The sequence below is a fragment of the Coenobita brevimanus genome, chromosome 51, assembly GCF_032717465.1.
Source record: "Coenobita brevimanus isolate Jiangsu-jjx chromosome 51, ASM3271746v2, whole genome shotgun sequence".
Classification (NCBI taxonomy): domain Eukaryota; kingdom Metazoa; phylum Arthropoda; class Malacostraca; order Decapoda; family Coenobitidae; genus Coenobita; species Coenobita brevimanus.
This window is the reverse complement of record NC_137004.1, coordinates 37,312,493-37,324,945: the sequence shown is the minus strand read 5'-3', so window position 1 is coordinate 37,324,945 and position 12,453 is coordinate 37,312,493. Positions and strand designations below refer to the sequence as shown.

At 41.8% G+C, this 12,453-nt stretch overlaps 1 protein-coding gene across 1 annotated transcript; it reads right to left on the bottom strand.

The window, feature by feature from the left end:
- Positions 1–356: 356 nt before the first annotated feature.
- On the bottom strand, positions 357–11,025 carry LOC145400221 (facilitated trehalose transporter Tret1-like). Its single transcript, XM_080272736.1, has 10 exons — positions 10,941–11,025; positions 9,857–10,102; positions 8,852–8,980; positions 6,875–7,087; positions 6,098–6,294; positions 5,766–5,822; positions 4,606–4,699; positions 2,681–2,824; positions 1,786–1,889; positions 357–593 (listed from the first exon to the last, which is right to left on the bottom strand). The coding sequence occupies exons 1-10, from the start codon at positions 11,023–11,025 to the stop codon at positions 357–359; spliced, it is 1,506 nt and encodes a 501-aa protein (XP_080128862.1).
- Between the last annotated feature and the right edge of the window lie 1,428 nt (positions 11,026–12,453).

Genomic DNA, 12,453 nt, shown 5'->3' with positions numbered 1-12,453 from the left:
CCATCATCGCCATTGCCATCATCGTGCATTCTTTCACCCCATCATCATCCCCATTTGTGTTCTCCCTCATCACCACCATTATCACCTCCTCCACCACAACCATCATTAATATCACCGCTTTCAGCCATGATAAAAAGGGATGGCCTGGGTCCGAATACAGGACAGAGGAACCCACAGACCTGCAAGGTGGGCCATGCTTCCATCCACTCATCACTTGCTTTAAAGAGAGAAAGATCGATGAGTAAAAATATTTGTACGAGATAAATTATTCCACCTACTCATCGCTCGCTTAAAGGAAAGAAAGATCGATGAGTAAAAATAGTCATATATATAATAATAACGTTTTAGACTTTTTCTTATGGCCCATATGGCGATTTTTCCGGTTTCTTTTCGTCGATGTCGATTGTGAAGGCGCGATTGTCGTAGGGTGTTTTGGCGCTCTCCTTCCTCTCCTGTTTGGGCGCCCCGAAGTACGCAGTGATCTCCTCCAGCGTCTTGCCCTTCGTCTCCGGCACTATCATGATACTGAAGATGGCGTTGAGTGTGCAGAACCCGGCGAAGAACCAGTACACGCCGTAGGGTCCCATGGCTTCCTGCAAGATGTAAGAAATAAAAATTAAGTGGAAGAAAACGAGGAAAAATGGAAGAGGTGGAAGAAAAGGACGAAGAAGCGGGAGAAGAAGAATAAGAAGAAGCAGAAAAAAGGTAATATGGAAAGAACTAGTACACACTGCAGGGTCCGATGGCGTCCTGCAAGATTAAAAAAAAAATAATGGAAGTGGAAGAGAAAGATGGAAGAGGTGGGAGAGACAGATGAAGTGGGAGAAGTGAGAGAGAAATGCAAAGAAGTGCAAAAGAAGACAAGGAAAGAGGAGACGTAAAGCGCAAAGAACCAGTACACGCCATAGGGTTTGATGGCGTCCCACAAGATTTAAAAAAAAAAAAAAAGGAAGAAATGGAGGAGAAAGATAAATATGAAAGAGTTGAGAGAGAAAGAAAGGTAAAAAAAAAAAAGTAAAAGCCACTGACCACTACACGATATAGGGTCCAATGGGGTCCTGCAAGATTTTTAAAAAATGAAAGAAGTGGAAGAGAAAGACGAAGTGGGAAAAGTGTAAGAAAAAATGAAGAAGCGTGACTAGAAGACCTGGAAAGAGGTACAACATTAAGAGCCAGTACACGCCATGGAGAGAGAGAGAGAGAGAGAGAGGGAGAGAGACCTATCTGAATGGACTGAAACATGAAAGGTAAGAAAAATAACCTAAAATTTTTCAAGAAGGCCACAGGTTCGAACTGCCTCTCATCCTATAATCATGTCACTTTCTCTTGGGCTAAAAATTGCCGTCTCTCCTCCATCTTTAATGCTGAGCTGCAACACCATATTACCACAGGAGTAGAACACTAGTCACGAAGAGCTAATAGAGCACTTGTCATGGATGAGATATAAGGTCGCAGTGTACTTGTATGTTGCAAAATGACGAAAATCTGGGTAAATATAGGTGAAAAGAACAAAACTTGAAGTGATTGGAAGCCACGCGTGGACAAAAATCTGGGCTTGATTAAGGTGAAAGAACTGTGCCCGAAGTGACTGGAAGAGACGAAAGGACGAAAATGTAGGGCAAGTTAAGGTGAATGAACTATACCTGGAGTGAGCGGAAGTGACGAAAAGACAGAAATCTATACCTGGATGAAGTAAGAAAACTATGACTGGGGTGACTCAAGGAGACGAAAGGACGAGAATAAAGGACGAAAAATTTGAGCTAAACTGAGGTGAAAGACCCATACCTGGAGCGGCTGGAAGAGGAGGGTGACGAGGAAGGCGCTACCCCAGTTGGTCATGGTGGAGATCCCGCTGGCAGCATCGCGAACGTTGGCCGTGAACATCTCGCCTACGGGAGAGAAAGGGAGGATTTCAGTTAAGTATTTTTGTTGCTGAACCTCATGGACTGCAGGGTGAAGCTGCCCCAGGTCCTGCAGTCCATCCCTCTCCTTTTGAACTGAGGATTGTGTAACCAGGCAGCGCAGCCACCTGAATATATGAGTGCCACCACATGAAGGCATCCCTCTTCAGCACCAAATTTAAGCCTTCCATGGTTATATAGTTATCATTAACACTCTCAGGCTCTAAAGATCCTCTCTCACCTGAATAAGATAACCTGGATTTAGGCGGAACAGAGCACTAGAGTTACCGACCTCAGAGGGACAATGTGACAATATTAACACCTTCAGGATCCCATGTCTCAGTCTCAGCTGAATAAGATTTTCTGATTTTAGCCAAAATAGGATACTAGAATTATTCCGATCATGAGACAGTTAATGCAGACGATCACATTTTCGAAGTCTCAGTCCTGAAATAGAATATAAATCGCAACAGTAGATTTTATTCGTGGTGCTGGTGCTGTAGAGAAACGTCTTCTCGTGGTGACACCATCATAGTCTGGCAGGTCCACTATCCGGCTGTTCGAACGTCCCTCAGCTCCCTCTCCATCCCACGAAAGGATGATGGAGGGGGTAACTTCAGCCAGCCAGTCCATTGGGCTTTCGTTTACAAAATGAGCCCGAGGCCACAGCAACAACAACGACAAAATCAAGAAGAAGAAGAAGAAGAACAACAACAACAACAACAACAACAACAACAACTGCAAAAACAAACAACACGTGACGGTAGTGGGGGACTGACCCATCATGACCCAGGGAATGGGTCCATAGCCGATGGAGAAGGAGGCGATGAAGACGATCAGTGAGGTTAGGGGCAGCCACCCTAGGGTCTCAACGGCTTTGACTTCATCCAGGTCTTCTTCCATGAAGAACACATCGAGGGCAACTGAAAATTTAAGGGCAAACAAGCCGTTAATTTAAGGGCAAAAAGGGTAATTTAAGGGCAAAAAAGGGTAATCTCGAAATGATCGGATCTTGAATTTGGCTCTCTCTTGTATTTTGTTTTTTTCTTGGAAGGACCAGTTATTGCGGGCTCGTGGCCTTTGGTTCCTTTTTCCTAGCATTAAAAAAAAGGACAAATGAAAGAAAAACATTTGGGAGCCGAATGCTAATCACCTGGCAGCATATGCTTTTGGCCAAGTTCAAGATCTTGACCATATATTGATACCCTGAAGGTTTCATGTTAATAGCTCAAGCCGTTTATAAGATATAATGGTGCTAAAGGCGGGCCATAAAAACTAGTTGACCTTTGGCAGCTATTTTGGTGACCTTGACTTTGACTCTGAGCGCCCATTTTCGAACTCGGGCAAGGTTTTGGTCATATCTTGATACCCTGGGAAGGTTTCATGTTGATAACTTAAGCCGTTCATGAGATATAATGGGAACACACACACACACACACACACACACACACACACACACACACACACACACACACACACACACACACACACACACACACACACACACACACACACACACACACACACACACACACACACACACACAGGCAGGCAAAAACATTATCGCTCCTCCTTCTAAAGGCGGGCGATAAAAAGGGTTTTAAGGGGCGCCATTGCAAAACAGAAGGATATTTTAGTGCTGCAGAAAAAAAAAAAAATCGTACGGGCCACTACAAAAAAAAAAAAAGTAAATAAATTAAAAAAGAAAGCCATTATAAAAGAGGGTAATTTTGGTGTCACTGGTATAAAGAGAGTAATTTAAAGGTCGCCATGAAAAAAGGAGATTCCAGGGCCAGAGAGAGAGAGAGAGAGAGAGTAGCTAAAGGGTCAGATCTTAAAAACGGGTAATATAAGGGCTACTGAAAAAAAAAAAAAAATTATCACTGCCATAAAAAAGGACGATCATAAGGGCATCTACAAAAAGGGATAATTTGGAGGACTTTGGAATTTTAATATTGATTTTTACTTTTTTAGTCATTCTTTGAGATTTGTGAATGGATTATAAGTACACTGAGATTTACAGATAGTTTTAAAGGCTGTGGATGGAGGTTAAAAGGAATGTATTGATTTACTTTGTGATTTTAAAGGCGATTCTAGTTAAGGGTCGGCTAATTAAGGCCCTCTGTGGCCTTGGGTTTATGAAGATCTTACTTAGGAAAAAATACGTTTACGACACCTGTAAATAAAGGGAAGTTATTATTGATTACAGTGATGACAGTAGATAGTTTTTTGCAGCCTCTAAACAGGGGGGGATTATTACTGATGTTAGTGGCGAAATTAGTTATTTTTTGTAATCTTTGGATGGCTCATTTGCTTCATTATTATTTCCTTTTTTACTACTCCTTGTTTTTTAATCCATTTATCTCAATCGTTCATTCACCCATGCATGCATTCCATCACCTGATTCTTCCATTTCTTTCTGCATTCCTATATTCATTAACTGAAGCTTGGGCATATTCACTTACGTCACTGATTTATATTATCTCGGTCATTTGTTCATACACATATATTCATCTACTGTTATATTTCTCTTATTTCTTATTTTTCATTTCAGTCATTTCAGTCATTCATTCAACCATACACATACATTCATTCACTTATATATGTATTTCACTGGTCTTTGATTCGCCTGTCTCTGTCTTTTATACAGCATTACAATACTGTACTCATTCTTTGACTTCACTTCTTCTTTTGCACTACGTACCGAGTGAGAGTATCATGGCCACGGCAGAAAGGGTAAGGAGCAGCTTCCTACCCAGCCGATCACACAGGAAGCCAGCCACCACCGTTGCCAGCACCTGAATTGAGAGACAGGTTTCGTACATCATATACAAGGCACGCCAAATTTAATAAATACACAAAATAACTGATGAAACAAACAAATGTATCATCATCATCATCATCATCATCATCATCATCATTGTCATTTATTATTATTATTATTATTATTATTATTATTACTTTTCATCATCATCATCATCATTTAGACTTCCTTTTCCACCCCAGCTTGGGGTAAGATAGGTCCAGTGAGCCAGGAAAAGTTGATAGAATGAGATGTAATTTGCCCAAGTGATGACGACAGTACTTCTACTACTACTACTACTATGACTACGGCTTCTACTACTACTACTATTATTAATAATAATGATAATGTAGAGATGTCAGATAAGTGTGAAGGATATAAAACTTATCAGTAAAACTTAGATCAGTTTTAACTTGATTCAGCTCAGGAAACTTTCGGTGGTGGAAGAATTATATATGATCTCTAGTAACCCTTTCAGCTACAAGAAATTTCCCCTAAGTTGAAAGAAATTCCATGAGAGTAACAAGGATTAAGAAAAAAAAAAAGAAAAAAAAGAAGAAAAACTAAGGTAAGAACAAGGGACCTATGACTGAGAGATGGGATCAGCATTGACTTTGTAGGTTCTCTTTGTGTGTGTGTGTGTGTGTGTGTGTGTGTGTGTGTGTGTGTGTGTGTGTGTGTGTGTTGGTTTATTTTTGTCCTATATAGTTTGATCTGATGTTGTAGGTTGTATTAAACGTGTTCTTAGGTATTAAACTAACATAATCCAACCTAACTTAAAGAGATAATAACGCATCCGAATAACACTAACTTACATCGCCACGATGAGCAACAATGGCGCCCAACATCCCAGACCAAAACACCACGTCCCATTCATAATACAACTCATGCGACGATAAATAAGGTTAGTTTGATTTCCAGGAACACTTCTCTGACCACCTACAGTACCTAGTCAACCCCATATAGACAAGGACAAGTGTGGTAAATTAAAAAGAAAAAGAAAATGGGAGCCCGTAAACAGTGTGAGAAACGGTAATCATCGTAACCCTGGCATAACCGACCTGGACCAAGCCGACGATGATGGAGCTGACGTCATCGTCCATGGATGTGTTTGCGCTCTGGAAATAAATAAATAAATAAATAAATAAATCATCAAAAGGGAGATGGAGGTGGTTAAACTCTTTCAGGTCTTCAAATTTATACTGGTTACCTGCCTTAATGATAATTGTACAGTCGACAGGTATATTTCTGTTATCACTAACTGGAAAAATTCATCGTAATCCAGCCTAAGAGATGAGGCAAGGTACGATCTCTCTCTCTCTCTCTCTCTCTCTCTCTCTCTCTCTCTCTCTCTCTCTCAACGAATCCCAAACAACCTCCACTCAAAACTCACACTGAAGATGTCGTTGAGGTTGAAGAGAACAGCATTGACGCCGGAGAACTGCTGGAAGAACATGAGGCCCATGCAGATGAGCAGAGGCCTTAGGATGTAGGGGGCTCTCAACTCCTTTAGGGTTATCTTGTTCCTTGCAGCCTCCTCTTGGTCTTGCTTAATCATTTGTAGCTCAGTCTCGACGTTATAGTGCTTGCCTAAGTAGAAGGGGAAAGGGAGTAGTGGGCGTGATGGTAGCAAATACATTAGCAGAGATAGTGGTATTAAAGGGGGAAAGGGAGAGTAACAGCAGTTCATTCTCGATGTTATAGTGCTTGCCTAAGTGGAAGGGGAAACGGAACAGTGGGCAAGATGGTCCCAGGTATATCAGTAGATAAAATGGTACTATAGAGGGGGAAAGGGAGAGTAACAGGTGTGATGGTATTAGTAAGTGTAACTGTTTAATGTATCCTGTTAGCCTATTAATGAAAATTAAAGTAAGACTATGGGTACCACAGCAGACATATTAAGCAGCAGCATTAGGTTGTAATAGGTCGTTGGAGTGATTAGAGATGAAACAAGACTTGGACAAGTCGAGCCCTAAATGGATGGCCATCTTTTAGTATTTATTACAGTAGAAGGTACAGAGCTAGTTGTAACAGCAATTGTTATAACAGTATTAGGTGTAATAATAAATATAATAGCAGTAGGTATAGTGTAATATATGTACTAGGAGATATGATAGTAGGCATGATGATACGTGTGCATCAGGTGTGATAAAATAACAGGCAGGCTAACCTCTAAAATGCTGCAGTACGGCCCTGGCTTCGTCCACCTTGCCCTTGGACAGGAGATACGCGGGCGACTCCTTGGCTGTGAAGAAGGCCAGCAGGAAGAAGATTATTACAGGAATGGCGCAGACTCCGGCCAGGGCACGCCAAGAGGTCATGAAAGCACCCACAATGTACGAGAACAGGATCCCGGTCACTACCATAAGCTGAAAGGCCGTTCCTGTGAAATGGAATATATACAGTATAGTCTCCACACACTGTATTTACAAGTTTAAAGATTTATAAAAGGCAAAAAATGCAGGATCTTTTTCCCCAGCTTTAGTGTATAGACTCAAGCTTTATTAGTAAATCATTCAGCATGGATATATAATCCACTGCTGCCAATTTTCGGCTATGCATTAGGCCTCATAACACACTGACCTAAAATTCAGTATCATCTAGACCACCATTCCCACCCCAAAGTTGGGTGAGGTAGGGTTCGGAGAACCAGAAAAAAAAAAAAAATGATTGAATGAGATACTAACCAAAGTTTGTCCTACTGAATGAGCCACACAGTATTACGGGAAATCCCACTTTCATCGTTATCATCATATGGGGCAAACGCCGTAGGGTGCATAGCAGCGGTGACTGAGCGGTAAGCGTCGCTGACTGGAAAGCTGTCGGCTCGCGTGTGAGGAAAGCCACATCTCTGTCTTACACTAGTACTTATTGTGAAGAAGTCAGACGTTCTCCGTCCACATTGGACAATATTCTCATTGTCTAAATACAGTCCAGCAATCAGTCGGATTATTCCTGTGGGGATCCCATACAGTAGCAGGAGTTCCCACAATACTTCCCAGTTTATTGAGACAGACGCCTTCTTGAGATCCAAATAGGCCGCAGACAGACCTGGTCGATACTCAAGGCGGCATTCCACGAGAACTCGAATAGCTAAGATACGGTCATCTGTAGACTTCCTGAGTGTGAATCTCATTCCTCTAAAACTTTGGCAAATACTCCAGGTTACGCATCAGGATTCAGGATAATGTGAGCAAGAAACTTGCCTGTCACAGTGAGCATTTTAATACCGCGGTAGCTGCTACAGTCATGCTGGTCACCTTTCCTTTTCTAGACAGGGGTGACCAAACTCCTTGTCCAGTAAGAAGGAATGATAAAAGTCCACCAAATGGCTCCTATGACTGCATGTAATGCAGTTCAACAAAGTACTAACAAGATGAGGTCATCCGCCATTACAACCCCACCGGTATTGGTATACCAAGTCCAGCGGTGAAGATCTGGTTGCTGGAACTAAGATCCAGCATTTCTCAGTTTACGGGATTTTGCAAAATCCAGAAGGTAAAAACTATTCTATTCCTAGCTCAAGAGCCACGGGGATCTACACATTCCTCGAAGTCTTCCCTGACAGTGCCAGTAACTAAACTGCATTCACCCATGACCATGAATGTGTCCCTCGAGGGGCACTATTCCACAACTGAGTCAAGTTTGGCGCATAACAGCTCTTTCTCTTCAAGATCACTCATGTCAATCTGAGCGTACACTGTAATAGGAAAGATGAATCCCAAGGAGTGATTCGAACTCAACTACACTATAAATGTTAATTATACGCAGAAGGTTACATAACGGGAACGGTATAATTTGTTGCATATGCGTACTCCACGATTATATCAAATACATTAGGTAACTGATAAAAACAGCAGGCTACATTAAAGTCCTTGCACGTGCTTGCTCCACCTTTATATTAAATGCATTAGGTAAATGACTAATCCATAAATAAATACATTACATTACATTCATTGCAAATGCAGAGTCCCTGATTATAGCCTATCAGCTACTTAAGGTAACTGGTAAAGCCACACATAATTAAAGTAGAATAAATTCCTTGCACATGCTTACCCTCCTATTTTTTAAAGATACATTACGTAACTGAAAAATCCACAAATAAGTACAAAACATTAAACCCATTGCACCGCTTCCCTGGCCGTACCTAGCGATCCCCTGATGTCTGAGGATGCGTACTCGCCGATGTAGGTGGGCAGGTTGATGCAGGTGAGGCCAGTGTAGATGCCGGACAGGACGCGGCCCGTCAGCAGCATCGCGAAGTTCTGGCCGAAAACTGAACAGAAAGTGAAGAAACAAGTAATTTAGTGAGAATGTGGATGATCCTGCCAATTGATAAGCTGAATAAAGTAGGGTAGAAAGATGAAAATACACATGAAAACGGGTGGATAAAATGGGTGATTTCCTCAAACTGAATAATAAAAGAAACTAGTGTGAAAAAATGGATGGGCAAGGGGCGACTTCGTTAACAATTATGTTAAATAAACTATTGCAGCAATAATACTCATGGTATTAATCATATATTAATTACAAATTCTGGACATACAATAAGGCCATAGACTCTCGCTAGAGCAAGAGCGAACCCAGTTGAGGGATTTGGGTAAGTTCGAGCAGTGTACTGGAAATAAATAAATACTGATACTAACAAATGTTCGCTACCTTCTACATAGATGAAGTAAAAATCGGCATACTCATCCAGCCTATGATATATATATCATAAGCTGGGACGAACTCTCTTAGAAAACAACCCAAAGCAAGGACACGTACTAAATTACACACACACACACACACACACACACACACACACACACACACACACACACACACACACACACACACACACACACACACACAACAACAACAACTAGGACAAAACTCAAAGTTATGACAAAATTTACCTATAAATACCCAGCCTCCTAGCATAATAAGCACCAATCCCAGACTTTATCTCATCGAATCTCAGAGCAGGGGAAAAAAGTAAGAGTAAAAAAAAAAAGCTGTGAGTTGCCTATGAGGGTTAAGCCTCCCAGCATAATAAAAGACAGATCCTGGCATAGTCCAACTCTTTCCTAGTACATTGATGTCCAACCTGCCTATGAGACCACACTAGGACAAAACCCCAGTCCCCAAAGGCAATTAGGACAAAACTTACTAACGAGTGCCCACCCTCCCAGCATAATTAGGACAGATCCCAGCATGGTCCACCTCCTCCCCACTGATTTGATGGCCAGCCCACCCAGGGGACCGGCCACCAGAGCGCCCAAGTTGAGGATTGAGCTGAACCAACTGAATTCGCTAGCGGTTAGCTGAAGGGAGTCGCCTGTAGAGTTCGTCAGCATCGGACCGGCAGGGGAAGTGTAGCCTAGGGATGTGCCGAAGGAGAATCCGCCCATTGTCACTGGAAAAGAAAGGAAAATAGTTACTGGAAATGGGAGGAAAGGGGGGAAATGGTAACCTAATACGGGGAAAGGGAAATATGGCTACAGGTAATAGGGGAAAAGGTCACTGGAAGAGGGGAAAATAGTTACTGGAAACAGGCAAATGGGTCACTGGAAAAAAGGGAAAAATAGATACTGGAAATAGACGAAAAGGTCTCTGGAAAAAGGGGAAAATAGTTACAGGAAATAGGCAAAAAGGTCACTGAAAAAGGGAAAACAGTTGCTGGAAATAGGGGGAAAATGTCACCAGAAAGGGGAAAAACTGTTAGGGGATAGGGTCACTGGAAAATAGGAAAAAGGGTCATGGGAACAAAAGGAAAAGAATAGTTGGTGCAGAATGAGGAGAGATGGCCATAGTAGTAATCAGACTCTAGCTGTGTTACCTGAGAGCAAGGGGGTGTTTTATGCCAAGTTAATGTGGACAGAATAGAGAGGTGCTACCTGGCAATGTGATGAAGTATTTTAGGTCATGTTACCGACATAATGAGTGAAGAGTCTGCATCTCTGACTGCACAGTTGCCAGCCCATTAGCGTCAGGGGTCGAATTCGGGTGCTGGCAGCTTGCTTTATTCGATTCAGGTGACCATCCACCCTTTGAGGATTGGTATGTAGAATGAGCCCCAAGGGTAACAACTAAGGAAGGTAACTGTGGTAACCTGTATAATGCATGGATCTGGTATTCCAGGATTGTGGGCAAAAAACCCTGAGTGATCGAAATGGGTAGGGTATTGCATCTAAATGCCTCATGCCGTCTGCCTCACCATTACCTTTAAACTGAACAGAGCATAGGAAAGTTACCTGCGAAGACGGTGAGGTATTGAATCAGGTGAGCCGGTGAGCTCTGGGACACCAGGCTGGCTGAGGATGTGCTGAGGTCCGCCATGTTGTTGTCCTGTGGTGGCCGTTGTTGTTCTGAAATAAAAGGAAAACGAGTAAATGTATGATTGAACTAATAAATAAAAGAGCATGATGGCGTGTGGTGACGGAGTCGTTCGATACAAAAAGATAGTTTTGTTGCCTTTCATGCACGCTAAGCTATGGATTATTTATTTATTGTATCACACTTAGGTCATAGCACAGTCTTTGAAACCCAATAATCTTCGAGTAACAGACAAGAATGCATCCGAAGGACATTCACCCGGACAACGACATGCAACTGTCGCTGTACAATTCCAGTTGCCTGTTTCATTTTAAGTACGAGCCAGCTATCGTAAGAAGATCCTTCCCCAGTGTCTCATGGCTGGAAAGTGAGGGAACATTTTCTTTTATGCCTATCGACTGCTTGTCTTTGTGCCGCACACCCTTTGGAACACAACCTAATAAGAATGAAGGCTCAGAATTAACGGCTATCGACTGTACAGTGGCCATAAGTCAGCTACATGAAGCCCCAGTCGTCCTCTTACACCCAACCCACATTACCAAGTATATACCCAACTGTACTGTTGACTGAACAGGGATAGTAGTGAACCACGGAAATAAAATTAGGTAGGTTCATTTTGTTAGTCTACCCGGTAACCTGCTTATTTTTTTCTTGTAGTACAGTATAGGCATAGGTTCAACATCTCTTGCTTATCTGACAATGAGAAGGACGCAATATTTCATCAGCCTACGATACGCAACTGTCAGCTTACAGATTCAGTTTCCAGTGTTAGTTCTAAGTTGGAGCAAACTGGTTACAGTGGAGCTTTAAAAAAGTTCGAGTACCGCTGATGTAAGGAACTTACCCACTTTTTCAAGTATTTTCATTATTTACTCTGCAGTAAATAGTATACCTACCCATTAAATCATCCGATATAATTTTATTTTCTATATCAATCCATGGATCTGTTTCCATGTAAGTGTCCTGGATTACAACCATAAGCTTACTTGGTCGTAAGTTGTGCAGAAGCTCTCCAGTTTATACTCACATTTGTGTGACCAAGCTGGGAAATCGTCTGTTTATCTGTCTATTGTACCACGTTATTTTATTGAACAGGGCTTACCTTTTGGAAAACTAATTAATACGTACCATACGAATTCCAATTGAGAAAGTTGAAAATTAAGTCAGAAAGTTTGAGTGGCTGCCTGCGGTACGGCTGTTCTGTGTTGGTGACGACTCGTCCCAACCGTAAAGTGTTGTACTATACTTTTTGATGTTGGAATTATCATCTTTTGTTAATAACTCTCTTCAGCAAACAGTTACTTACAGCATAATTGCTACTACTTCTTGGGTTTGTTTCTTTGTACTGTACTTTATGTAGACGTATTGATAGGGTATATTATTGGCTTCCGCTAGGCATAAAGTTTTGAAGTTCTAAATCCAGAGAGCTGC

Coding starts and splice junctions, on each gene's coding strand:
- LOC145400221 (XM_080272736.1), bottom strand. CDS start 11,025: ATGGCGGACCTCAGCACATCCTCAGCCAGCCTGGTGTCCCAGAGCTCA. Junction 10,103..10,940: donor ATACCTCACCGTCTTCGCAG/GTAACTTTCCTA, acceptor TTTCTTTTCCAG/TGACAATGGGCGGATTCTCC. Junction 8,981..9,856: donor GGGAGGGTGGGCACTCGTTA/GTAAGTTTTGTC, acceptor CTTTCTGTTCAG/TTTTCGGCCAGAACTTCGCG.